The sequence below is a fragment of the Equus quagga genome, chromosome 11 (assembly GCF_021613505.1).
Source record: "Equus quagga isolate Etosha38 chromosome 11, UCLA_HA_Equagga_1.0, whole genome shotgun sequence".
NCBI classification, from domain to species: Eukaryota; Metazoa; Chordata; class Mammalia; order Perissodactyla; family Equidae; genus Equus; species Equus quagga.
The window spans coordinates 53924273-53950559 of NC_060277.1; the positions used below are offsets into that span (position 1 = coordinate 53924273).

General features: G+C 38.6%; 1 protein-coding gene across 2 annotated transcripts in view; it reads left to right on the forward strand.

The window, feature by feature from the left end:
- COL12A1 (collagen type XII alpha 1 chain) overlaps positions 1–26287 on the forward strand; it is a 108386-nt gene that overhangs the window by 74726 nt on the left and 7373 nt on the right. For both annotated transcript variants that reach the window (XM_046676244.1, XM_046676245.1), the window contains exons 45-60: positions 836–959; positions 1134–1277; positions 2460–2624; positions 3917–3955; positions 4056–4194; positions 6296–6438; positions 6726–6835; positions 10326–10475; positions 12161–12238; positions 13551–13637; positions 15089–15142; positions 16218–16313; positions 17509–17562; positions 17915–17968; positions 21795–21848; positions 23279–23350. In XM_046676244.1, the coding sequence (XP_046532200.1) occupies positions 836–959; positions 1134–1277; positions 2460–2624; positions 3917–3955; positions 4056–4194; positions 6296–6438; positions 6726–6835; positions 10326–10475; positions 12161–12238; positions 13551–13637; positions 15089–15142; positions 16218–16313; positions 17509–17562; positions 17915–17968; positions 21795–21848; positions 23279–23350 (1563 nt within the window). The remainder of the gene's footprint in view (positions 1–835; positions 960–1133; positions 1278–2459; positions 2625–3916; positions 3956–4055; positions 4195–6295; positions 6439–6725; positions 6836–10325; positions 10476–12160; positions 12239–13550; positions 13638–15088; positions 15143–16217; positions 16314–17508; positions 17563–17914; positions 17969–21794; positions 21849–23278; positions 23351–26287) is intronic.

The following is a 26287-nucleotide window of genomic DNA, read 5'->3' on the forward strand; positions in this document are numbered from 1 at the left end:
CCAAGCAATCCTGTGGATGTTGTTCTAACCCAAGAAGAGTAAAAAATCAGGCTAATTATATTCTTAGTTTAATGTGTCAACAACTAAGCCATTTTTTTATCCTTTTAAAAATGAAAATTTCTAACAAAAAATCTTAAAAAATAGCTACAGTATTTTATGAACTTCTGTGTGCTAGTTGCTTTGTATAGGTGATTACTAATCCTTAAAATAACCCTAGAAAGTAAGTGTAATTGTCTCCCTTTTACTGATAAGGAAGCCGGAGCTGGGCGATGTGGGGCAGTTGCCCAGCGTCACACGGCTGTGAACTGGGAGAGCCGGGATTTGAGCCCTGTGAATCCTGACTACAAGGCCTGTTAACCTTTACACTAAATAAAACTGCCACCGAGTTTGTGATGAGTGCTGAGTATTATCACAATGCGACATTTTTATATTACTATGAAGAATGGATGTAGTCAGCGAGAAGGAGTAATTGGCTGAGAACCAATTGCTTAGCCAATATTTGTGTTCAAAATGGTGTGTTCTCATATCTTATCCTGGGGTCTCACTGCTCTCCAACTTCACCTATCCCTTCCTACATCCTAGAGAAAGGAATCATATGAATACAGCGCACTTACATTATTAACATCAATTATTGGCAATTTCATTGAAGATTAGAATCTAGAGAATTTAATGAGAAACAGTAGTCAGTGTTATAGTATTCGCTATAAAGAGCTTATACAGTTCTACAGGATCTGAGACACTTCTTTTTCCCATTCTGCAGCTAGAGGAATCACTGAAAAACTGAAATATAAAAAGAGATGCCTTACCCTCACCACCAAACCACATTCCCTTTCAGGTCTCATTTGTGCAGTACAGTGATGAAGTCAAGTCTGAGTTCAAGCTGAACACGTACAACGACAAGGCCCTTGCCCTTGGGGCCCTCCAGAATATTAGGTACAGAGGAGGAAACACAAGAACAGGTACAGTTAATCAGAGCACAGGGAGACATTCACTCTCCGAGGCATTTGGAGTGGCGGAGCGTGAGTGGACCATCTCACTCTGATATTCAGGGTCTTATCAGTTGGGGTTGACAAATGGCATTTCGATAGTTTTCACTGAGGTGACACTAAAATGTCCCATGTCACACTCTATAGGCAAGGCTCTCACATTTATCAAGGAGAAGGTCTTGACCTGGGAGAGCGGCATGAGAAAGAATGTCCCCAAAGTGCTGGTTGTGGTCACGGATGGTCGGTCACAGGATGAAGTCAAGAAGGCGGCTTTGGTCATCCAGCAGTCAGGTAAGCAGGGGCATGAAGCTGATGCCTGGGGATTGCACCCCCTTATTTTAACAGTTTTAAATGTTCAAGAATCATTGCAAAAAGCCAAAATTGCCGATTTTACTTTATTGTTCCTGCTTTACTCTGTACTCCATAGCTTATAATGTTAGTTTATATTTAATTATGGAATGGTTTGGAATTGCTCAAAAATGATATGGTGTATTCTTTGTATAAGATGTGACTCAGGATCTGTCAAAGGGCAAACCTAACTTCCCCGTAGTGGCTGGCAGGCGACAGAATGCAATACTGGGAGGATCCTAGAGCAGGCTTCCTGCCGCAGCAGAAGTGGATCTTGATGCTGGTTGTATCCAAGGAGAAACACAGGGAAGCCTTTACCTTTAGCACATCCTTGAAGATGATTCTTTGGCTAAAATTATGAGTCATGATTAATGCTAAGGCATGCTGTCTTTTTTCAGTAGAGGCTGTTCTTTGCACTGATCTTTTAATAAATTGTTGCTATTACATTATGTACTTTGAGCAGATTTCTGCATATTTTGGGCTCTTAGCTGATTTAATTTTGGGATTATGAATGCTTCCTCAAGCTACCTTACTTATATCTAATTCCTTATATCGTCTGTTTTTTCTGCTTTCAAATTAAGCTTTCGGAGTGAAGACTTTGTTTATTTGTTAGCCTATATAAATGACAGTTTATTGCTAGTGGGAAGGAGTTGTAGATACCATTTTGAAAGTAGCCAAAGTGTTGCCTTTGAGCCAGAATTTGCTAAGAAAATCAGTTTCAAGAACTCATATTTTATAATGAGCCCATTCTTGGTTTCTGAGTCACCTAAGCTTGAAAAGTTAATGGTGCCTAAGAGAGCTGCAGAAGTCATGGGTATATTAGGACTGCAGGTCTGTGGAAGGAAATGTGCACCTCATTGGGTCTTTCTGCTATTAAAATGTTCATCTTTTAATTGTTAGGATTTTATTTTAAGAAACCTAATTAATTGAGCTTTACAAACCAGAAAATAGGAAGACCTGGAAAAAGTACGTATTCATTAAAGAGAGTTTATGTCAATTAGAAGGATTTGCTGCATACACTGAGAAAATACAGCATCATTTCTGATAACATTTTATTTTGAATAGTTTAAACAACAAAGGATGGAAAAAGCGATATGTAACTCACGCTGTAAACACCGCCTGCAGGGTTCAGTGTCTTTGTAGTTGGTGTGGCTGACGTTGACTACAATGAGCTTGCCAACATTGCCAGCAAACCAAGTGAAAGGCATGTGTTCATTGTGGATGACTTTGAGTCTTTTGAGAAGATCGAGGACAATCTCATTACCTTTGTCTGTGAAACTGCCACTTCAAGTAAGTCATGGTCCAAGCGGATCTATAATCTCACTTGTTTTGAAAAATAACTACTTAGTGGATAATTCCCTGTCCTATATGGGGTCAGGTCTGTGCATAAATAGATCCTGGGCAGTCACTTGAGAACCTGATGAATCATCATTCCTATTGAGATCATGCTAAATGTGTGCTTGTCAGAGGTCCATTTTTAGCCTTGAAGATGTAATATTCCTTGTATGGAAATAAAGTGTTTTAATATATCCTATTCCCACCATCCCAATGCTATGACATTTGAGTAAATTAATCTTCAGCTTTGAAATGCATTAATAGAAGCGATTCTGTGAGATGCAGTTTTCCCTATTAGTAATCAATTGGTATTTGTTCCATCAACATCCGTGCTTCAAGGGAGCAACGAAAAAACTGACTTGTGCTGTGTGCTCCATAGCAATTCACTTGGTTCTTATTTGTTTGTTTGGGGTGTACATTTTTCTTGTTATAACAAGACCTCAAGTTTGGCTTTCAAAATACAGTGAAGGACCAAAGATTGATTATTTAAGTCAACTTATCCTCTTCCCCATCCAGGAGCACCCATTCTTGGGGTATTAGATTATGCAGACAGTTATGTGGCTAGTCTAGACCCCTGATCCTATGCAGGGCTCTGCTTTCCAAGTCTTATATTTCCCTCTGTTAAACATAGTATTCAAAACTCAGAATCTGGTTAGACGTAGGAATAGTAAATAAATGTCAGTGGTTTACTATGAGAACTTATGCTGAAGCTCAGAATGGAGTCGCACTGGTGAAAGTGGGTAGGGAGCTGCAGTTGTCTCCCGTCCCCTCCAGGTGGTCCTGAAGGCTGCCCTCTGGGGTCTCAGCTCTGGGGGCCCAGGGCGAAGGCTGCTGCGTGCTCCTCAGGTGCTGGGCCGCTCGGTAGCAGCTGGAGGCTCAGGGGCTTTGCAGGGAAGAGGCATGGATAGGGACAAACTGCTCCTGCCTTGGCTTGAATCTAAAATTCCCTGCGAGAAAATTCCTGTACTTTACTGGAAACTATCTGAAAATTTCCCCCTTTCATTCTATTTTACTATTCTTAAGAACATTGTAAAATTCCAGTCGGAGTAGAGAGTGTTCAGAAAACATTGGTTACTCTGGTGAGTGGTAAAATTTCCCCTATTCATAGGAAGTCTACAAGGAATAATGTATGAAAGTTTAGATTGATGTTATTTTTGATGAACGAATGACCAGTCTCATTCCTTGATGTGTGTGCATACTGCTCTCTGTGTTGGTGGGTCGTACTGAAAGCTCACTGTGCATTGCAGGTTGTCCGCTCATTTACTTGGACGGCTACACCTCACCAGGTAAGCATTTATACCCTTGGGCTAATTTATTTCAGGATTTAAGCATAAAATAATTAAAATGACCCCATTTCAATATTTTCCTTTCTTTTCTGATGTAAAGGTTTTAAGATGCTTGAGGCATACAACCTGACAGAGAAGAGCTTTGCTTCTGTACAAGGAGTCTCTTTGGAGTCAGGGTCTTTCCCCAGCTACTCAGCTTACAGACTTCAGAAGAACGCCTTTGTGAATCAGCCTACGGCGTAAGTGTGACAGCAGCAGGTTCTTTTCCTTATAATGGGCCAGACATTTTTTTGAGGTTCTTGGAATCTTTGCTGACTTCTTAGTCAGGACCTCTTTTCTGACTTTTTAGTCAAGAATCTAGGGACTTGAGAATTGTTAGAAGGTTCCTTATGGATGACCCAGTTTAGTTTCCTTAAATGCAGTTGGGTTAAGTGTCTTCCATCAGCTCACACAGGAACTAGGGCTCAAGGCTTCCTGTTCTCAGACCCAAGAATCTCGTCCTGGTTCTGCAGTGTTGTGATTGCTGGTGCTTTTGAACTTAAAGCTAGGATTGTAGCTATGCTTCTTCTGAGGGAGGCTGTAGAAACAGGAAGGCAAAGGATTATTTTGAACATTTTCCCCTGTGGTGCAAGGGGACTGGGTGGAACGAGTGCAGAAGGAGAGCAGGCGCTCTTCTTAGTGCTTCAGTCCTCCAGGAGATGAAGGACGGGGCAGTTCTGCTTGTCTGTGATCAGACAGGGAGCCGCTCGTTTTTATTGGCCCGCGCTCGGGCATCTGTTGGGTAGCTCTAGATGTTGTCGTTTCACTTCATGAAAGTTTGCACCTGGGTATGATAACCAAGATATGTGTTTCTTATTCATTAAAAGGAAAACATTTTAATGTTGAAAATTATGTGTTTGGCAACTTATGGAGGGAAAAGAACAAGGAGAAATAAAGCTTTCAGAAATTTAGGACAGGGTTGGAAAATGATGTCTGAAATTTCAAATGCTCTGGGAAAGCTGATGGAAAATTCAGACTCAAACCAAAGCTAATTTCTTTTAAGGCAGAACAGATTGGATTGTTGTAGTCTGACCACACTGTATGTTCTCGTTCTTTGGTGGCTCACCACATCGGTGCGCAGTTTTAGGTTTTTCAGTGAACCTTAATACCCAGTGTTTAACTCAGTCACCTCAAGGTACGATTCCTATATTTTAACTTACGAGAGCCCACTGTTCTCTCAAGAGTCAGAACTTGTGGCTGAAAGAAGCATAAATGCAATTAAATTATTTTTTCATAAGCACTAGTTAAGGAAGAAGAAGAAAAATGATCTAGGTGGAGATGAGTTATAATGAGAAGGGATTGTTTTTAACATAGAATATTATGAAGACAGTAGGTTCTTGAACTTACCAAAGGCGTTGTGGCGGCCGGTCCAGGGCACCGGTTTGAAGAAGCAGGGCTGCATCTTACTCCAGAAGTACTAGTAGTCTGGTATTAGAACACGAAACCTCAAGAGACATTCTGTGCCCTCTGTCAAAATTTGTAGAGGAGTAGCTTCTTTTCTGTCCAAGAGTTGATTATCAAGGCCTTTTTCCTACCTTCAGGGAAGAAGTGTTATTAAATGGTCTCAGACAGAAACCCATCAATTCTGCTTCAAAGTATCCCCCAGAATAATGATAGACTCAACTCTGGAAGGACACATAGGACCACAATTTTTTGTGTAACAGCCTTAGAACCAAGAAACATTTCCTTTTAATTTAATCACATCTCTTTATCATCACACATGTATATGGCCTTAACATGTCTGACTGTTTTTATTTTGGGGAACATGTGAGCTTCTGGATATTATTTGATTTATTTGATTTCAAGGGAGGAATTTAGAATTCTAAACTATTAGAGATAGGGAGGGAGAAATTGAAACCTTAAGCCATCTTCCTTATGATTTTATACTCCTGACATTAGAAATTAAGTATATTTAGTAAGATTCATTCTCTTTAAATTACATCCATAGATATAATGTTTATCACTCTAAAATTATTATATAATTTTATAATCATCTACGTGTCTAGAAAAAATTAGTTATTAACAATAAGATAAAGACCATTTGGCAATTTTCCAGACTTTTTGTGACTTTATCAGATTATAAATAATCTATTACCACTTAGGTAATGCATCTTTAGTGTTTATTCTTTTGATGTCTTCCCTAAGTGTTTCCCCTTCTACTAGGTAGTCAGATTATTATACATGGCTTCTAATACTACCCATAATGAGATTCTGGTCCAAAGATTTAAAATATTCTCTATTTCTGATGAGAAGTCCTCCTGAATTAATTAATTAGTTAATTAATTTTGTTTTCTCCAACAGAGAAGTACACCCAAATGGACTCCCTCCTTCGTACACAATTATATTATTGTTCAGACTTCTCCCAGAAACCCCCAGTGACCCTTTTGCAATTTGGCAAATCACAGACAGAGACTACAAGCCGCAAGTTGGAGTGATTGCAGACCGTAAGGATTCTTTTCTTATTTTAAGGCACATGCATACATATTTTCGATGATGTTTTCTCTTTCTTTCTCTTTTCCCTTTAAGAACCTTCTGAATATATATATTTACTTTATATATGCTTTTATGTTTAAAGTTTTTAAAATATATCAGTAAATAATCTAATTACCCTTTATCTCAACTGAAATTATCGAATTTTTTAGAAGTCTTTCCAACAAGAATTATTTGTTAACACTTTCAATATAAAGTATATGAGGCATGTGATTTAATAACAATTATGTGTTGATTACAGCTTCTAGCAAGACATTATCATTCTTTAACAAGGATACAAGAGGTGAGGTGCAAACTGTTACATTTGATACAGATGAAGTGAAGACATTATTTTATGGAAGTTTTCATAAGGTAAAAACATAAGATTATCTGGTTATCTATATAAAAAAGAATATGCCAAAAATTTAAACTAATTAATTTTATTATTTATTAAAAAGGCATGCTAAATTGATAGAAACATAGCTATGTCTTTTAAAAACAAAATCTTATTCTAGAGAATTTGGTTAATTCAAAGAAGAAAATTTAAAATAAAACAATAATTCTACTAATCAAGAGATAATTACGATTGACATTTTGATACATTTTCAATGGTAATATCTTTTTAAAATTTGAGTCATGTAGTATATACAATATTGTATGCCTGTTTTTTCTACCTACCATTTTATTGTGAACCTTTATATCGTTTTGTTTCAAAAGCTTAATTTTTGTGTGTTGTATTTTAATTGATAAAATTGTTCTTTTATAGAATACAGTAAGCTGCTTCTGCTTGCTCATTTATTGAAAACATACCAGGCCAAAAGTTATCATTATTTACCAAAATAATTAAGATAAATGCTATGAGATTAACTTTTACATGAACACACTCATGAATTTTCTAAAAAATCTTATTAAAAGTTCTAAGATGCGCTCTTAGGGGGCTGTCTATTCTTGTTGGTCTCGAATTTTCTGTATGTCAACATTCAAGGGTAATAGAGACTTTCTCTCAGGTTTCTCAAGGATGATTAATTGACGAATAAGAGTACTGAAGTTGGGAGCATTAGAAATGAAAAGAACAATCTAGGTTAGAAACAGATTTTTAATGGTATGTCTTCATCTGTTGGATTTAGTTAACTGAAGGAACACGACTTCTTGCACAAGTGGTCTGCAGTTTCTCCAGTGTGGCACTCAAAGTTAGTTCCCATACACAGAAGACAAATATTTCCAGTTTAATCTGATTCTCAAGTGAAAATTGAAGAACTTTCCTGTACTTAAGTAGATTTAGCTGGATTTCTTGCTGATTCTATTCCTGAATGTTTTTCCAGAATGCTTTTCTTATTCATGGATCAAATTCTTGGTAAGGATGGCAAGGGACTGTCCTCGTGTCCCTCAGAGGCTTCAGCGTGCACATTAGTGAGGAAGGAAAGGCAAAGATCTGTAATGGCTTCTCTCCTTAACAGCGTAGAGCTCTTCACGTGAAGTTCAGTAAAGTAAATGCCTCATTGTGAAAGCGAATTCCAGTTTGACAAATGTTATTAGCTTCAACCGCTTCTTATCTGATAATAGATGTTGAATCTGGCGAAGTTCTTATGAACTTTTTTGGCTCATTGATACACTTATTAAACTTATACTTGAGTACCTTGCTAAAAAGGACTATTTTATTTTTCCTTCCATACCCACTGAAGATATTAGAAATTAGTCTTCTGTTAACCAATTGACAAGCATTTAGGAACTATTATTTTTTAATTTCCAACTTTCATCAAAAGCTTCATTTTACTTGAGCAAAAAAAGGCAATATTTTGCAGAGGTCTATAGGGACAGTTACTAATTATTGCAAATCAAGTTAATTTTTTTTTAAATTCCCTTCTTTATTTGCCTTTATAGAGAGAGATTCTTAGGTTTTAAATAATGCCTCTTCTTTCTCCGTCTCACAAGCTCTCTTCTCTCCTCAAATTCTCTACCTATTTTTTTTCAAATTTCTTCTTTTAATTTCTCCTCTACTTTTCACTATGCTCTTTTTCCTCCTCCATTCCCCCACCTCATTATTTTAAGCTACTCTCATTTATCTCATCAATTCAAGTTCCAAGTTCAATCACTCTTGGCTGTTTACATTCTTCACTGACCAAGGATTCAAACGCTGTACTTTCTTCATCCGTCTGATTCGGGGGCTGAAGTTCTTCAGTCCCGGGGATGAGAATGAGTGGTACTCTGATAGCAGGAAATGAGTGAAAATGACATGCAGGGGCTCCTGGGAGAAAGGAGATAAGCTAAAAGACCTTAAGTAGGGCATGACAGACAACTATCTCTTCTTGAGGATTCCCTTGAAAAGCTTTTAGTGTCTCCATTTGATTGTAATAGATGATGTAGATCCAAGTGAGAAATTTGTAATAAGAGGAAAAAGTGGAATAGATGAAAAATAAAGTTTTAGGGAATGGCAGAGCTTGGGAAGGTAGATGAGTTGACAAGAATATTCCTATTTCTTTCTACTAGTCTGTGACAACAATATTTCACAGTTGGGAAATAGTCCCTTACTACTTGAGACAGTGGTCTACAGATGAAGAGCCCACTCAGAAATGTAATATGCATGAGTTTAAAATGCAATAAAACACACTGAAGAGATTGTAGCAAAATATATTTTTAGCATGTGTTAACATTGAATGACAGGTGTATTTGGAATAGTTTTGCTACAAATTAAAAGTTTTGACTTTGAAATAATTTTTCTGGATACTATTTTTCAAATACTTTGCGAATGTTTGCCTCTGAAATTGTTCATACAAAAGCCAACAAAGAAGTTTTAGTTCTTGTTAGTTAATAAATATTTTGAGAAGGCTTGCATGATGTTCTTCTTGAATTCAGTATTAGAAGATGGCCCTGGGGCGTTTAAAGTTTCTCTTTGATAAGCTATACATAACTTGTATATAAAAGCAATATGTAATTCATACTTACCACTCATAGAGATGCTAAATCAGTGTCTTGGTGGTGATTCTATGTGGGAAAAATATTTACTATTTAAAAACATCTCTAGAGATTGTCCTTATACTTATTGACTCAAAGCATTTAAGGGAATTTCTGTTGCTTTTAACTTGGAGCCAGACTTTTCAAAGCAATCTTTAAGTGCTTACTTGAGGATCTGTGCTGTGATAAGGGGAGCTATGAGCATAACTAGACACTCAGAGATTACCCACAGCCATTCTTTACATTATGGAAGTACAAATGTTATATTAATTATCTGTACTAAAAGACTTCTAAAAATTCCGAATGTCCTCAATATCAGACAAAAAATAAATCACCGTAGATTCTTTCCTTATAGGGAAATTGAATCTTGAGTCTATTGATTTCCACAGCTGAATGTCCATGGAAGACACGTGCTAGTTCTTTACTGTGTTAGGTATCTATATGGTGTGCAAGCTCTTTTTGACCGAGCTTAGAGAATAACAAATTAAAAATTGAACTTAGCAAAACCAGTGGAAGACGTTTGAGATTCCTTTGTACCGAGTATAATAATATATTGATGATTTAGTAACTTGTATTTGAATAGTTCTTTATAGTTTACAGAGTCATCTCATCTACTACATTATCTCTGGTCATCTCAGTAAGAGTACATGTGGGAAAATAAAAAATTATGCATATATGTGTGGAGGAAGGAAACTGAGACCCAGAGAAGTTAAGTGGCTCACTTAATTTGATGTGGTTTATAAATGACATTGACATTGCAACGTGGTTGTTGGATTTTTAGTACAAGACTCTTGATTTGGGATGAGAATAGCTTGAATAACGCATCTTTTAATCTGTGATCTGAAATATGCAGAAGTCAGACAATTTTGGGGGGTAGCAATTTTATAATGGAAACAAATGATCTTTTTAGGTTCATATTGTAGTGACTTCAAACAGTGTTAAGATTTACATCGACTGCTATGAAATTATAGAAAAAGACATCAAAGAAGCTGGAAATATCACAACTGATGGTTATGAAATTCTTGGAAAACTACTTAAAGGGGAGAGGAAATCAGCCACAGTAAGTAACGTGCTTTCATTTTTCTTACCTTGTGTTAAGACTGAAATAGCATTTTTAAAGTAATCAGTGAGGTTTTCTTCCTCAGTGAGTTTTAAATTGTCAAATTTCTTATTCAGACCAAAACATTGGAAAAATTACATTGAGAAACTGTGGTACCGATAGAACCTAATATTATGCTTTACTGCTAGAAACAAAATAAGAAGTCAAGGCACCAGAGAACATCATGTAGTCATCTTGAAATAGGGTCCAATTGGAGAGTGCAACACAACGAGTTGCTAGGATAATCAGTGAAATCTAAAATGATTCATTTTTGTTCTTCAAAGATAGTAATTGTTAATACAGATTTGTGCGATCAGGACATTAGCATTGTGGTCCTGGCTGTGACTGTCACTGGAACCGTGCTGCCTTATGGAGGGGTCCTCATCTGTCTGTCTCAGAAGGAAGATCCCTGTAGTGGGGCAGCCAGCGGACTGCATTATTCACAACTTTCACTGGCTCCAGTTTGAGGCAGGAGCATGCCAACTCTATTTACAATGCTATCTAGTAATCAAATTTTAAATCTAAGGTTTTCACTGTACCAGGCTAATTAAGTTCACATTAAATGTCAATTAATAATAATATTGTTCTAAGAGAAGGGCTAACAACTTTGGCTTCTATTATTGTTTTTAATTGCATTTATTGGGCTGGCCCGTTGGCACTGTGGTTAAGTTTGTGCGCTCCGCTTCTGCAGCCTGGGTTTCACGAGTTGGAATCTTGGGCTGCGACCTACACACCGCTCATCAAGCCATGCTGTGGTGGCATCCCACACACAAAATAGAGGAGGATAGGCACAGATGTTAGCTCAGCAACAATCTTCCTCAAGAAAACAGAGGAAGGTTGGCAACAGATGTTAGCTCAAGGCTAATCTTCCTCACCAAATAAATAAATTAATTAATTAAAATTGCAGTTATTTCATTTAGCTTTCTAAGTGGATAGGATTTTCTTCTCCTAGATTCAAAAGTGAAGTTTTTATTACACAGTATAGAGACAATTAGTGCAAATTTAATATAATTGTGATTAAAATCCAGACTTTTAATTGAATATTGGATTGATATTTAAATAGAATAATTATATCAGGTTTATAAAAGATGGCTATGTCTAAATAATCTTTTCATTTTTATCAAAAAAACTTTACTTTTAAAGTGTAGAAAGATACAAAGTATATACTATATTGAAATCATTAAGCTGAGGGTAGTCATTAAAAGTTATTAGTCACTCTAGGTAAGAATTTAGGAGCAGAAGAACATCAATTTTAGAATAAGTGAGGAATTTTTTTAATGTTATTTTTCTATGAAGGTAGACTCTTAAAAGTTGGCTTACATGTGCAGTTTTCAAATCCTTAAACATAATCTTAATTCTTAAATAAATTAATGTTCTCAAAAAAACAAAACGGAATCAAACATTTCCTTTTAGCTAAGGAAGTGAGTCAGCAGTGGGAATTTCACAGGTGCATTCTGATTTGCTATCTCTTTCTCTTAGGTGTAGGTTTTTATGTTTTTTCCTGAGGAAGTAAGGATTGTGTTGCTCCCAAGGGCTTGCACCCTGGAGAGTCTATGTCAGAAGTTGGCAAGGGTTAAAACGTGGAAACAGTAACATAAAATGCTTTTCCTGCATCTTTAGCTGATGTTGCTGTTGGTTGTTTGCAGTTCCAAATCCAGAATTTTGATATCGTCTGCAGCCCAGTGTGGACCAGTAGAGACAGATGCTGTGATATTCCCTCTAGGGTAAGTAAAGTGGGATGGTATCCTGTTGTGGTTTTATGAGTCCCCCAGGAATCAGGCATGCGGATGTGGCTGGTCTGGGAGAGGAAGTAGCACTCAGCGACTGCATCTCCAGGATCGAGCCAGGGGACCCACATTATGTGCATGCTCATCAGCTGCCACAGCTCAGGCCAGTGACCCTTCTCTGGAAAGCCAGGAATGCACAAGACCATATCTGGACATTCTCCCTGACAGTCAGGGTGATTAGTAAGAAAAGTCCTGCTGAGTCAGCATGTTTGATAAACTCACTTATTGCAAAGCCTTCCTATTGCTTGTAAAATATCAGCATTTTACAGAATAAGCCATCACCTCTGTGGATATCTCCGGTTTATTGTAGAGATAACCATATTTGTTTTTGAGATGATGGGTTTCCTCCAAGTATCTGTGTAAGTGGTAATAGTTAGAAAGTTGAATACTGATGATGGGTTTGAAGCTTTTAGCAAGCAATGAACTGCATCCGTCCACAGGTTGAGTGTGCATTATTTATTCAGCAGATATTTGCTGAGCACCTTTTATAAGCCAGGCACTATTCTATGTGCTGGAGTCACAGCAGTGAAAAGTGAATATTCCAGTGAAAGGCAGGGGAAGAGAAAGAATTAAGATGTAGATATATACTACGTTATAGAGTGAAAAGTCCTAGGATGGAAAACAAATCAGGGGATGTTAGCCAGGTGAGTACCATCAGCCCCCAGTGATAAGGCGAGATTTCAGCAGAGACCTGAATGAAGTGAGGGAGCAACAGTGTGGATAATGGGGAAGGAGCATTCCAGCCAGAGGGAGCTGTAAGTGCAAAGGCCTTAAGGCCACAGTGTGCCCTAAACACCCGAGAACCATTAAGATCAGCGGGGCTGGAGTGAGAGGGGAGAGGAGCAGGCCGTGTGGTGGCACAGTCGTGTGCACTGGTTTGCAGAATAGCTAAGGCCTTGTAGGCCATGGGAAGGATTTCAGATTTTATTCTGAATGAAATGGGCATCGATTATCTGAGATCCCTAGCATTTCTCTAACTCCAGATTAGAGAAAATTGGATTAAATTACCAGCGGTCCTGGTGGTGGTTTTGTAAGCATTTCTTTCTTGTGAGGTTTGTTAAAGTAAAACATGAAGACGTAAGGGAGCACAGCAAGGCTCAGCAGAAGATTATTTGTAACGATAACTAAAACTCATTTCTTCAAGTTGAGAAACAGATGTCCTCGTTTCCCAGATGCGTAAGTGGGGGTGGTGGATGAGAAGTTATTTTTACCCTCAATTCATAGGTAAACGCTCTTTTCAAAATTTCAGAGAGATGAGGCGAAATGCCCTGCTCTTCCAAATGCCTGCACGTGCACGCAGGACAGTGTTGGACCTCCAGGCCCGCCGGGCCCTGCGGTAAGGAAACGGAAACAGTCCTTCCAGGTTTTCCTGTTAAACCTTTGGAGTGATCATCCTCTTGCCAGTGTGTGGTGCCTAAAATGCTTCCAGCCGTCCATGTTTTCTAGGACAGAGCAAGCTAAGTTGGAGGCCATGTTTGTAGTGTGTCTTGAGATCTGGAATGGAGTAAATTGAGAAGAAAATTTGAACACATTTAAACACATTTTTCCAGCCATGCTGGCAAGAATGAAATCGGCTAGTATTCAAGAGCTTTTCTCTTAAAGGTGTGAATCTGCATTTCCATCTGTAATCGCATGATGTTGAAAATTCCTTCCATCTCCTGAAAGCTCCTCGCATGTATGTTATGGAGCCAGAGTTGAGAGGCTGACCCAAGAACAGCTTGTTTAGAACTGAGGACATGTGTACCTTAGGCGGCAGATAGATCATGAGAATAACATATAAAGAGGATAATTTACATATGTGATGATGTCATAAACTCTGGGTGAAAGTACTGAGGTTTGGAATAACTTGAATGAGAAGACTATGACCAGGTCTATTCATGGGGGGAGGGGAGCCAAGAAAGTGCAAGACAAAAGCCTGAAGGCTGCCAGAGATCCACCTCGTTAATCAATGTGGAGCCCCTTGATTTGGCCAATCCAAGATCTGCCTGGACTGGTTTTGTGCGGTGGCATCAACACCTCTAAGCCCTATTGGCTTCTTTTAAGAAAATGGTTAATTAACACAGGAACAGCTCAGAGATAATCAGAACACAAAATTTTACTATAGTTGAGTCATAGCAAATAATGTAAATTGATTTTAGGTTAATTACAAACCAGCTTTTCATATACAGAATCAAAATGTCACTGGAATTACTATCAATTTATTTTTATTACCAATGACATACCTGATCTATATTTGTAATTATAAAATTATGTCTTGGATGTGACTTGGATGTTTTTGAGAAGTAGGGATTTTTCCTCTAACTGTAAGATAACATTAGTGGATGTCACGAGCATATTTATCCCTCTCTTTCAGTGGTCTCTGAATTCCTGTTACTAAACCACATGTTCCGAGACTCTGAGAGATTCAAGATACTTGTCTTTCTGCATATTATTTTCCCTAAAGAAGGCATTCATGTAATTCCAAAACAGATTTTTCCCCTTTCTGTATTTAAGTCATGATTGCTTTTTCCAGTAAATCTCAAATTTTCAAATGAACCTCAAAATTTGCTAACAATTAAGAAAAGTTCAGAATGTAAAAAATGAGACACTTAGAATATACAAAGTTTTGAAATTCTCTTTCCCTGCATATTTGTATGAGATGAAATATTTGCTTGAATACTTTGTAAGTAACTGTAGAAGTGTTTGTTGTCTGGGGAGTGCACTGCTTCTTGAAGCGATTTTCCTATGTCAGCTTCGTCCTGCTTTCCTTATGTTCACCCTAAAATGTACTCTTACTGTATATTTTAGGGAGGACCCGGTGCTAAAGGTCCCAGAGGTGAAAGAGGTATCAGTGGGGCAGTTGTAAGTATATTTTAGAGTGCATTTAAATTTTCATCTGTATATTGAAGTCTGCTTTTTCAAATTTACACTTGAAGGGGTTTGTGACCTTGAGCAAGCTCAAGTTTAGTGTGCCTTAGGCAACATGATTATCTTTGTCTTGTCTCTGGATGTCAAAATGTTGGATTAGACTGGCCAGAGAAAGAAAGGTTCGGGAGTTCTCACTGCTGTAGGAATTGCACCTGGGGAATCTGCAGAAGAACCTGAGGGCTCTGTGCAACCTAGGAAAGCTGAGGGGGCATCCTGGCCATCACTGGAAGACCCCCGGGAGCAGAGTCCCACTAGAGAGCTGGAGAGGTTGGAGCTAGTTCTGCTGCTCTTTTTCAGAGAAAGAGCTGAGCGGCCACATATGTGTTCACTGGGGATCACAGGCCCTTCTACCAGTTCCATACTGGTTTTCCATAAAACAACTCAAGTTTCTTAGGGGAATATATTGTGGAGATCATGTGTAATTTTTGTCATAATATCACTTATAATAAGCTAATCCAGTTAGGAATGGTGAGGCTGGGATGCTAACCTGGGTCTGTCTTTTCCGCCTCGACACATTGCAAGGCAGCTCCACCATAGAGTATCTGTTCAGTGGATATCTGTTCTTCCCTTGCCTGAGGTACACGTATGTTAGTCCCAGAAATAAGCCCAAGTCCAAGAGAAGTCAGTACTAGCTTAAAATAAATCAAATCCGATGAAATTTGAGCTTTGATCTCGTATGAATCTATGAATGTAAATATATGAACATATTATATTCAGTGTATTTTGCTTCCTTTAAAAATCCACTTCGAATAAGACTTTTGGAAATTTAAGTGCTCTTGTGAATTTATTGTACTTTCCACTTGTTTTCTTAATGAGTAGTAAAGGAAGAATGGAATGAGAAGAAAGGAATTGCATTAATAAATACTTTTGTAGACATATAGATTTCCAAAATGCTTGCAAAGATCTTATGGTTGGAGTCCTAGAGTAATGGGGACAAGTTTCTGACTGGATGCTAGTACTAGAAGGGCGCTCCATGACTTTGTGGTTGCTTCTGTCTTGTGCATTTTAGGGGCCCCCCGGCCCTCGTGGAGATACAGGTCCTCCAGGCCCCCAGGGTCCACCAGGCCCCCAGGGACCCAACGGACTGTCTATTCCGGGAGAACAAGTAAGCACAGAGGCTTTCTGTATTACGTGAGCGTGGTGGCTTAACATTGAGTTTAACTGGAACATTTTTTACTATATTTTGCCAAACTCAAATGTTTTCTCAGGGAACTCAACAAGGTTAGTCATTGAGATGGCTTCCTGTGACTAAAACTTCAGATATGTAAATAGTGTATGTAACAAAACATAACTGTGTAGAAAAAAATTATTGCTACTTATCTGACCTTTAAAAAATTTTTTATAAGTGATATATAAAGCCTTCAACATCCTGAAAGCTTTGAAGCTGCTTCTAATTTTTGGCAGCCCTGGGGTCCTTTTCTAATATTCATGACTTCAGGCAAGCTTGTATTATTTATCTACGTCATTACTTCTTGAAAAAAATTTTAATAAAAAGTTTACCTTTGGTCCAAATGCTAATTTGAAGTTATAAAATGTGTTTTACCTTCTAAGGCTCATATTTTATTTAACTACTAACTTTTTTCTATACCTTAAGATAAACACAGTGTATGAATAAGATACAATAACTGGGTAGAGTTTAGAGCTCTCTTTTAAGATGCCGTAATAGAGGACAGATACATTATTTTGGCATTTAGAAGAAAAACGAAATCTCTATCAGTTATAGCTGGAAATGCGACTGTGGTGGAACAGGACTTTCTCGGTCAGAAGTGTTGAGCACATTTCCTTCAGTTTCTTGGTCCAAAAGGGAGTTTCAGGGGCTTCTGCCTTTTCCTACTATTACTACTAAATAAAACATATCAGTTTTGCTTAATTCTGTTTGCCTTTGTAACAAGTGTCTTCCAGCATGTAGTTATAATGACCAAAATTATGTTACAACATTTCATTGAATATCTTTCTATTAAAATTAGCACCAAATTAACTATATTAAATAAAAAATAGTTTTTTCCTTCGTATTTTATTTCTATGAAAATCTCATGTTAAACCATGTCCTTTTAAAGTAGATATATTATCCCATAATTATATAAAATTATCCCATAACACTATTAGTGGAAATTATAACATAGCATTTGTAGTTTAAAAAGTGAGCATCAATTCAAAAATGATTTATTCATCTCTCTTCAAAAATATGCTTACATTGGATTTATGAAGTGATGGGGAGATGTCAGAAATGACTCATGTCTCCCCTTTGCACATAGTCTTTGTAGGACCCCTGAGAGCTGTTTTCCTGCTTCTTGCTCTAGGGTCGCCAAGGGGTGAAAGGGGATGCTGGAGAGCCGGGACTTCCAGGCCGATCTGTAAGTGTTTTTGAACTTGCCTTTTCCTTCACTTGTCAAGTGCTATTTGAAAAGCCGCCTCTGTAGTGCCTCAGAAGATGAGCCAAGGTTAAGCAGCACAGCAGAAACCTGGCTGGTTATGTGCATTTCATGCCTGGTCTTAGCCTTTGAAGCACGTGCTGTTCAGTCCAGGTACCAGCCTGTTGACTGAGCATCTACTGTATGGCTAGACTGTGCTTTGTTCTGGTTTTCTGTTTCTCTTCAGAGCCCCCTGAACTTTTTGTTTTCTCCAAACATTTTGGAGAATAACAAGCATCTTTCCCCCACAGGAGGTATATTACTGTGTTTCATTTGTTTGTTTCCTTTTGTGTAGGGAACCCCAGGATTACCTGGCCCACCCGGTCCAATGGGACCCCCAGGAGATAGAGTAAGTTTTCTTGGGCAGGATATAAAGATGTTGGAAATGATATCACATTGTTGCTTATTAATGAGGAACCCTCCACAATTCAGTTTGTGTGGCTGAAAATGCAGAACTCACATACCTCACAGAAGGCTGAAAAGCTACTGTCAGTGGATCAGGGTCATACAACACCAGATCTATCTCCAGGTCCATGAAACAAAATGGTGGGACTTTAGGCAAGTCCTTGAAATTTTAGTTTGGGGAACATTTCTTACTTTTTATCATATTCAGAAAAAGAAGTCCATAAAAAGAATTTAACCTGATTAGAAAGAGATTCCAGAATCCTAGCAAATTGTTTTAAATCCTAAAATTAAAATCTTTGTTATGAGGCAGCTTTTATGTAACTCTGAGAGTAGTCTTATTTCCATGGCACTTTCAGTGAAGTCAGGACATCTTTCTTACATCTTTAAATCTCAAATACTACTTCTAGGCCACGGGGAAGAGAGAGACAACTGGTACTTAGTAGGGATTTTGCTCACTTGTGGCAACTTTCAGGTTTGCTATTGACTTACGATGAAATTAGTGCGGAAAACCAATATTTTCCAGGACAAGTCAATGAGCAGCACAGTGAACGTGGCCTTTATGCTCTATTTAACACTGTAGAGACATTTGGTTTCATAGGAGACCATGAACGCTTTAATAAGCGATTTTAGAATTGCTCAGAACCAAGGAACTAACGATTTTTCAGCATCTTCTGGTTCCGACAACAGTCCGAGAATAGTCTGTATTCTGACTAATGAATTAAGTTAAAATATATGACTACCAGCAGGATCTTACATATATATATATGTTCTTCTGACTCTTTTGAGACTGGCACTTTAGTTTTTTGAATTCTTATATCATAATAAGGGACAATAGTAGATTACAAGGGTGACAAGTCAGTCTATTCAATTAGAAAACAAACCCCCAAATACTGTAACAGTGATGATAGGCTGACATGCTTGCTGCTGCTACACCTGAAACCTTGTTGGGCCCATCACATCTGCCCATGTGGGCTTCATGCAGATGTGGTGGGTCACCAGTGCACATCCATCAATATCCTCTTTCTGAACTGGTGGTCAGGCAGCCATCGCAACCATTACTGCTTCTCTGAAAAATGAGGGAGTGGGAAGGACTGTGCTTTTCCACTCTCAAATTCTAATCTGTGAATCCAACTTTGGGGTGAGGCCACCCAGGTCTCCCAGGTTGAGGGTGAGGGGACTTTTCAGGAATCATTCTCTTCTTTCCCTCACAGCCTGTACCCTGCTTACCACCCAGTTTCCTCTTACTAATGCTGAAAGTAGGGTGCACAGCTGGTGGAACATAAACAACTTTGGAAAGTTAGATCGACTTGAGGGACAGGCATCTCAGCTTAAAAAAAAAAAGAAAGAAGGAAACTTGAACCGCATGGTGGAAGAAAAGAGAAGAAAGCTTGGGAGAGCAAGCCCAAGGACCATGGAAAGGAAGGAGGACTTGTGACCAAGATGGAGTTTGAAGGAAGAGGATGCCTGGGTTGTCTTCAGCATAGATGATTTTCACAATGAGGCACACCTTTGGGGACTGTTAGAAGATAACAATAAAACACCTGTACAGGTATCTAATACATGTATATCTATGAAAACAGCCATGGGGCTCCTCAGCCATTCCCTCATGGGGGAAACAGCAAGAACTGTGGCAGCTTTGAAAATGGAGAGTGAATAAAACTATAGCAAACAGCTCTGCAGATGGGTAGCCCTTCTGATATCAGAATAAAGTCCTCTTCACTCCAACTTAGATATATGTTCCTCCTAAAAGAAAATGGTTGATCAGACCTAAGTGTCCATCGATGGATGAATGGATAAAGAAAATCACATACATATATATACACACATATATCTATATGTATGTATATATGTATAGGTGTGATATATCACATTTATATACACAATGGACTACTATTCAGCCTTAAAAAGAAGGAAATACCGTCATGTGCAACAACATGGATGAACCTTGAACCTGAAAGACATTATGCTGAGTGAAATAAGCCAAGCACAGAAAGGTGGATACTGTGTGATCTCACTTATGTATAGACTTTAAAGAAGCTGAACTCATGGAAGCAAAGAGTGGAATGGTGGATGCCAGGGGCAGAGGAGGTGGGGAGCGGAGAGGTGTTGGCCAAAGGGTACAAAGCTTCAGTTATGCAGGATGAATAAGTTCTGGGGATCTACTGTACAGCATGGTGACTGCAGTTAATAATACTATATTGTATACTTGAAATTTGCTGATAGAGTAGATCTTAAATGTTCTCGCCACACTGAAAAAATAACTGTGAGGTGATGGGTATCTTAATTATCTTGATTATGGTCATCATTTCACAATGTATACGTATATCAAAACATCATGTATGCCATAAATATATACATTTTTTATTTGTCAGTTATGCCTCAGTAAACCTGGGAAAAAAGAAAATGGTTGATCAGGAAGTTCTTAGACTGACTGAAGGAGGATTATTGAGAAATATGATACTTACTTTAAAAAAGTCTCCTATATAGCAGTTGGAGAAACTCAGATGGAAGAAATGCTATTCAAACTGTTCAAGCAATACTACCAGAGCATTTCTGCTTCTGAAGTGGCTCTCAGAAGCAATGTTGATGGCACATCAGATGAACTTGGAGTCTGTTTTTTGCTAAGCAGGCCTAGATCTTCCAGAAAACAGTCTGAAATCTTTATCACTATAAGTTTCTGACAAAAAAAATAAAATGTGGGGAGGGGGTGATAGATTTTTAACACAGTTTTAAAGAAATAATTTAAACTTCCTTTGTTGTAAATCAATGGAAGGGTGGATACTTAATGCAGGCAGTGACCCAAATGTTTTTCATTTTTGCTAGAATCCAAGAATATGGATGAAATTATCACTCTTATTCTCTGCAGAAAATAAGACAAAAATCTCCTTTGACAGAAGAATGCAACAATCATAAAAAACGACCTGACTCAGAAATCCTCGGCTGGATTTCAGAGATCTGCTGTTGGGATGAATGCTGGCTGGGCAGCAGAGTGACTCATTCCAGGCAGAGGTCACTTGGCACTGTCCAGAGAGCCGCGTGAGAGCCAGAGCTCGAGCCTGCCAGAGATGCGCTGTGCTCCTGGGGCCCCTCTTTGCTTCCCAATCAACTGGACACTGATGCGGGTCTGGCCTTTTGTGTGAGATGGGGAGAGACCGGCCACTAAAAAATTAACTGAGGACTGAGCATTTTCTTTCTTTTGAGTGGTGGGCAGTGAAGACAGCTCCGCCTCTTTTTTGTGCAGAGGAGAGAAATTCGCCAGGAGCTCGGCCGTCGGTAGTCCTGCCCTGGCTGTCTGGTCATAGCGTGGGGAAGGAGGGAGGGAGTTTTCTGTCAGGTGGTTGGCCTCTCCTTCATCTTTTCTGATGTCGTGTACTTTTCTCACCAACGTTCCTTTCACCCCACTTTGATCCTTCCTGGGCCAGTTTGTGGACATTGACTTTTCAGCAGAAAGGATCAGTCTTCCTTTGGAATTCTTTACACTCTTCTAAAAGCTGGTATCTTCATAAAAAGAATCTACCTTCTTTGGAGTAGTTTGACTCTTAAAGTAATTTTATTTATAACTATATAAACGAATGAATATAGAAATTAATTATCAGGAAAAGGCATAACAAGTTGGAAAGGTCTTTTTCTGTATATTTGTTTTTATATTGAAAGTTCACCTGCAATTGGGGTAAATTCCTCACCCTTCACTCTTAGCCACCTGTTTATTGTTTTTCCTTTTCACTTGGTCAGTATTTCACTAATCCATATTAATTTCATTTTTACAATAGGGCTTTACTGGAAAAGATGGTGCAATGGGACCCAGGGGTCCCCCTGGGCCACCGGTAAGAATGGAATGGGTTACATTGTTGTTGCCCCAGCCCAAACTCCCTGCCCCATCATTGAGGGAACAGCCTGGTAACCCAACCTTTGAGGCACATTTCATCTGTGCTGTGGGTGCACCATCAAGGGAACTGTGTGTTTTATTTTCCTAAGTCAAAATGGGCTAGAGAAAACAGATATGTTAAAATATAAAGTCTTTCTGTTTAATCAGGTTATATTTGAAAAAATATGCTTAACTAATTTGGCGACTAGTTGGTTAGTGCCCCAGTTCCTTCCCTCCCCACTTGGAGTGGTGGGGTTTCATGATCTCACTGGTTAATTCCTGTTCTAGAATTTTAAGAATCTGTGGTCTATGATATTTAATTATAAGGACCTTTGTTACTGAACAGCTCTCAGTCATTCTGAGGAAGCAAGTTTTACCCAAGTAGGTCTTCTAATTAAGATCTTTGGGGAAAATACTGAAGCCAATGATGTTGAAAATGGCATCTATATACCTGCATCCAGGTGAGATCCCAATTAACTTGTTTGAGGTGCTGGATGCTCGTCATGTCTTATGGCAGGATATGAAGACTTGAGAGCATATGTTAAAATAATTTTATTATTTGTATTTTATATATATGTTCTCAGGTAAAGGAGAGTTTAAAATGTATAGTAAACTTTGATTTTAGGTCTTTATTATAGAGCTTAAAATTTGCATAATTGACGAGGTAAAGGATTAATTGTTTTACAAAATCTAATGAGTCTATTTTAAGGAAATTTTGGGCTTCAGAACATAATGTATTAGGTGGTAGATATTACATGTATTAGACTAAAAATATGGCTAAAATGTCTTGAAGCTGTGTTAAAAGCAACAGGGAGAAGTTCTCATGATTTTGCTGGGGTGAGTGGTATGGCTATGACGGAAGAGAATGGAAGGGTGGAGAATGTACCAAAGGTGTTTTTAGGCTGAGAGTGCAGCTCCCAGCAGACAGGGAAGACGTCGCCGCTACAACGACTAATTTAGCACAAAGCCGGCGACCCTCTTAATTTCTTTCCCAGCCAGAATTTTCACTCCTGTCTTTTGATGGGTTTTCTGGTTTTGTAATAGGAATAAACTGAAAAACACAAACTGCTTTCTGCAAACTCACTTTGTAGCCAATTTACTAGGATCACAGTCTGTGAATTGTGAAACTGGTTTTATATGTATTTATGTATTTTTCAAATGCTTTCAAAATATATTTTAGAGCTATATATTGTGGTCCATAAAGATTGAATGGGAATTTTCAAGTTTTTTCCCCTTCATCTTATCTTAAAATTTGATTTGACTCCTCCTTAATGTGTGAATATGTGCTATTTCTTTTAAAAGCTTTTAAAACTGGCCACACTGTGTTAGTTACTTCAGATGGGATTTTCCTTTCATCGCAACCTTCCCTTCCTGGCTTGTGTGTTGCAGGGCAGCCCCGGCTCTCCAGGAGTCACGGGACCAAGTGGGAAGCCAGGCAAACCCGGAGACCACGGCAGACCAGTAAGAGGACAGCTGGCGCGTGCAGAGTCATTGCACTGTGGCCGTAATAACAAGGAGGCTGCAGGGCGCTGGCATATTTATGTTATCTCTGCTGTCATGTGTTTGAAGCATTTGTTGAAACTATGCTAAGCCCATGGATTTAACTTGGTACTAGTTCTAAAGTTTTTCTTTCTGAGTTATAATATTCTGGGATGAAATTGGGGTCATAGAGTTTCTTTAAAAGGAGAATGAGATTATGAGCCCAGACACATACTTCTGCACGTGTAAACACTGAAAGCCGGGTCAGCAGGACAGTCTGCCTTTTAGGAGTGTATGCTGCTTACGCCAGGAACTACCTGATGACCTGATGACGTAACGGCACCTCTCCCCGTGGTGCAGAGATGTCGCTAACACCTCGTCAGCCTGCTCCAGCCAGGCCCTCTGCTCTTTTCTTTTTCGTTGTGGGTCCTCAAAGATGAGTCTCAGAATGAAAAGAATTGATCTCGTCCACTATTTTACGTTTTTAGATTGCCCTGCTCCAACTTACATTCAGTTTAATTTTCCTTTACTCAGATGATTTGGTTAAAATAATAGTTGAGATGGTGTTATGCATATCTGGTATTTTCAAATTAGTATCTCTAAAACTGAATTTGAAGTTCTTAAAATATCCAGAAGTATTTGTAATGACTGTTGGCCTTCATATTCTTTTCTACAAGCGCTTCCTTATTTGTACGTATGAAGCATGAATTTATTTTAAGCAGTTTTTTTGGTCTGAATAGAATTCTAAATATAAAAATACACAAATCTTAAAGATAATTAAGTCTGTGATGACACAGATCTCTCAGGACTGTTCTCCGGAAAGAATGTCTCTTTTCTTAAGTATTGTCCAAGTTACAGAAACCCAAGTTAAAAAAAATTTTAATATTAAACAAACAGGGTAGAATCTTTATGTGACATGGAACGCCTTCTATGTTTACATAAAATTCAGCAAGCATCATCAAGATGAAAGGACTCCTGATATGCTTTATAATCTGCGGGTACCCTAGCACATTACTTTATTACTCTCTTTTGCTCAATGAATCATGGAGAAACTTGACAAGAGCTGTTAAAAGTATGTGGAACTTTCCTACCCATTCAGAATTCTATTTCATTTTACCATGACTGGAATAGAGTCTTACATAAGAATATTACTGAAGTAATTGATGGCTGCAGCTAGAAACCTGAAAGAAATTTCTACTTCCTTTACTTGAATGTGATCTCTAGGTACTGGCAATAAACATGATTTCTACAAATCATATATACTAGAACAATCTCAGGGTGGCAGTAAATTAAAAAAACACACCAGGAGCAATCCCAAAGTAACAGTAAATGTAAAAAAAAATTCCTATAATTTACAAAAGGCTCCAAACTAAATAGTAATAGTGTTTCCATACCAGTCTAGTGCTTTTGGCAAAGGGAGAGCCAAACTTCAGTTTTTCTTATGATTATAATTTGGTAACATTTATTTGGACCTTATCTACCCCCTTTTTGCTCTTTATCTTCCTCATCCTTCTAAGTAGCAAATTGCCCTTCCTTTTCTTCTTGATTCTAGCCTCCCTTAATTGCTAAAACCAAAACCAGCAGATGGATGTCTAAAGGTCTTAGCAGAGAGCTTGGCTCAGTTACCCTTAGCTTGTCATTAGCTGTTGTAACCTGTTGATGTCAGAGAGGGGATGTTTTCAGGAGCTGCTTGTGGAACATTCTTAGTCATTTACTCAAAACTTATTTGTTTACTGTCTAAATGTGCTAGTCACGCATGTTCTAGGGTCTGCAGATACAGCAGTGAACAAGACAAAGTCCTTGCCCTCATGAGATTCTAGTGGGGGATATAGACCAAAAACGTGAAGAAACAAGATAGTTTCTGGCGATGAGGAGTGACGTGCAGAAAAAAGAAACAGAGTAAGGGGTTAGGGAGTAATCGTGGTGGTGGGAACGTGGCTATTTTAGAGACAGTAGCCGGGGAGCCTGTCGGAGGGGGTGACACTGTAACGGAGTGAGGGAGAAAGCTGCTTGAAGATCTGTGGGAAGAGGGTTCTGGGCAGTGGGAAAAGAATGAAGAAAAGCCTGGAGTGAGGAGTGGACCTGGCATGTGAAGGACCAGCAGAGAGGCCCAGGTACTCAAAGAAAAGGGAGCGAAGGGAGAGGAACAGAAGAGAGGTCAGATAGCTGGGCTGAGGTGATCACTCGACCATCTAGCTCACGGTAAGGAATTCTTATTTTATTCTAAGTGTGATGGGAAGCCCTGGGGGCCAGAAGAGTGACGTGATCTAATTTTCCTTTAAAAACTATCACTCTGGCTTCTGTGTGGAGAATAGACTCGACAGGGGCAAAATGGGAAGTAGGGAGACCAGTTTGGGGATATTGGAGTTCAGACAAAAGGGTGGGGACTGTAAGAAGTGGTTTGGTTTGTAATATGATCTGAATATCAGATTTGTCAGTGGTTTGGATGTTCCTTCCGTGATAGCAGTTGGCAGCCTGGAAATACATTACTAAAAGATAAAAACTTCTTGTACTATAAGGAAACTTTTTCCAAGATCCTCTCATGGCCAGTGAGAGGTCTGACAGAGTAGGGACAAATGTTGTGTATTTGTGTTTGGATGTGGGACCACCATTTGGATTCAGTTATTTAATAAGGGAGACAGGTGGTTCCTTTTATACTCAATGCACAAAAAATCATTGGAAGAAATTAGAGATATATATTTAGTTAGGGAATTGACAAAAAGCCCAGTGGTTCTTACTAGAATTGAACCAAGATCAAGCTCATGGACAATCTACAATAACCAGCTGAGCTACCCAGCCGTGACAGAAGCGATAATGTTACAAGGGGCAATTTTCATATGTATTTCAGTTTCAGGCCTATACTGTGAATGGCATCATAAAATGCATGCATAATACATAACTTCTAAATTTGTGATCATA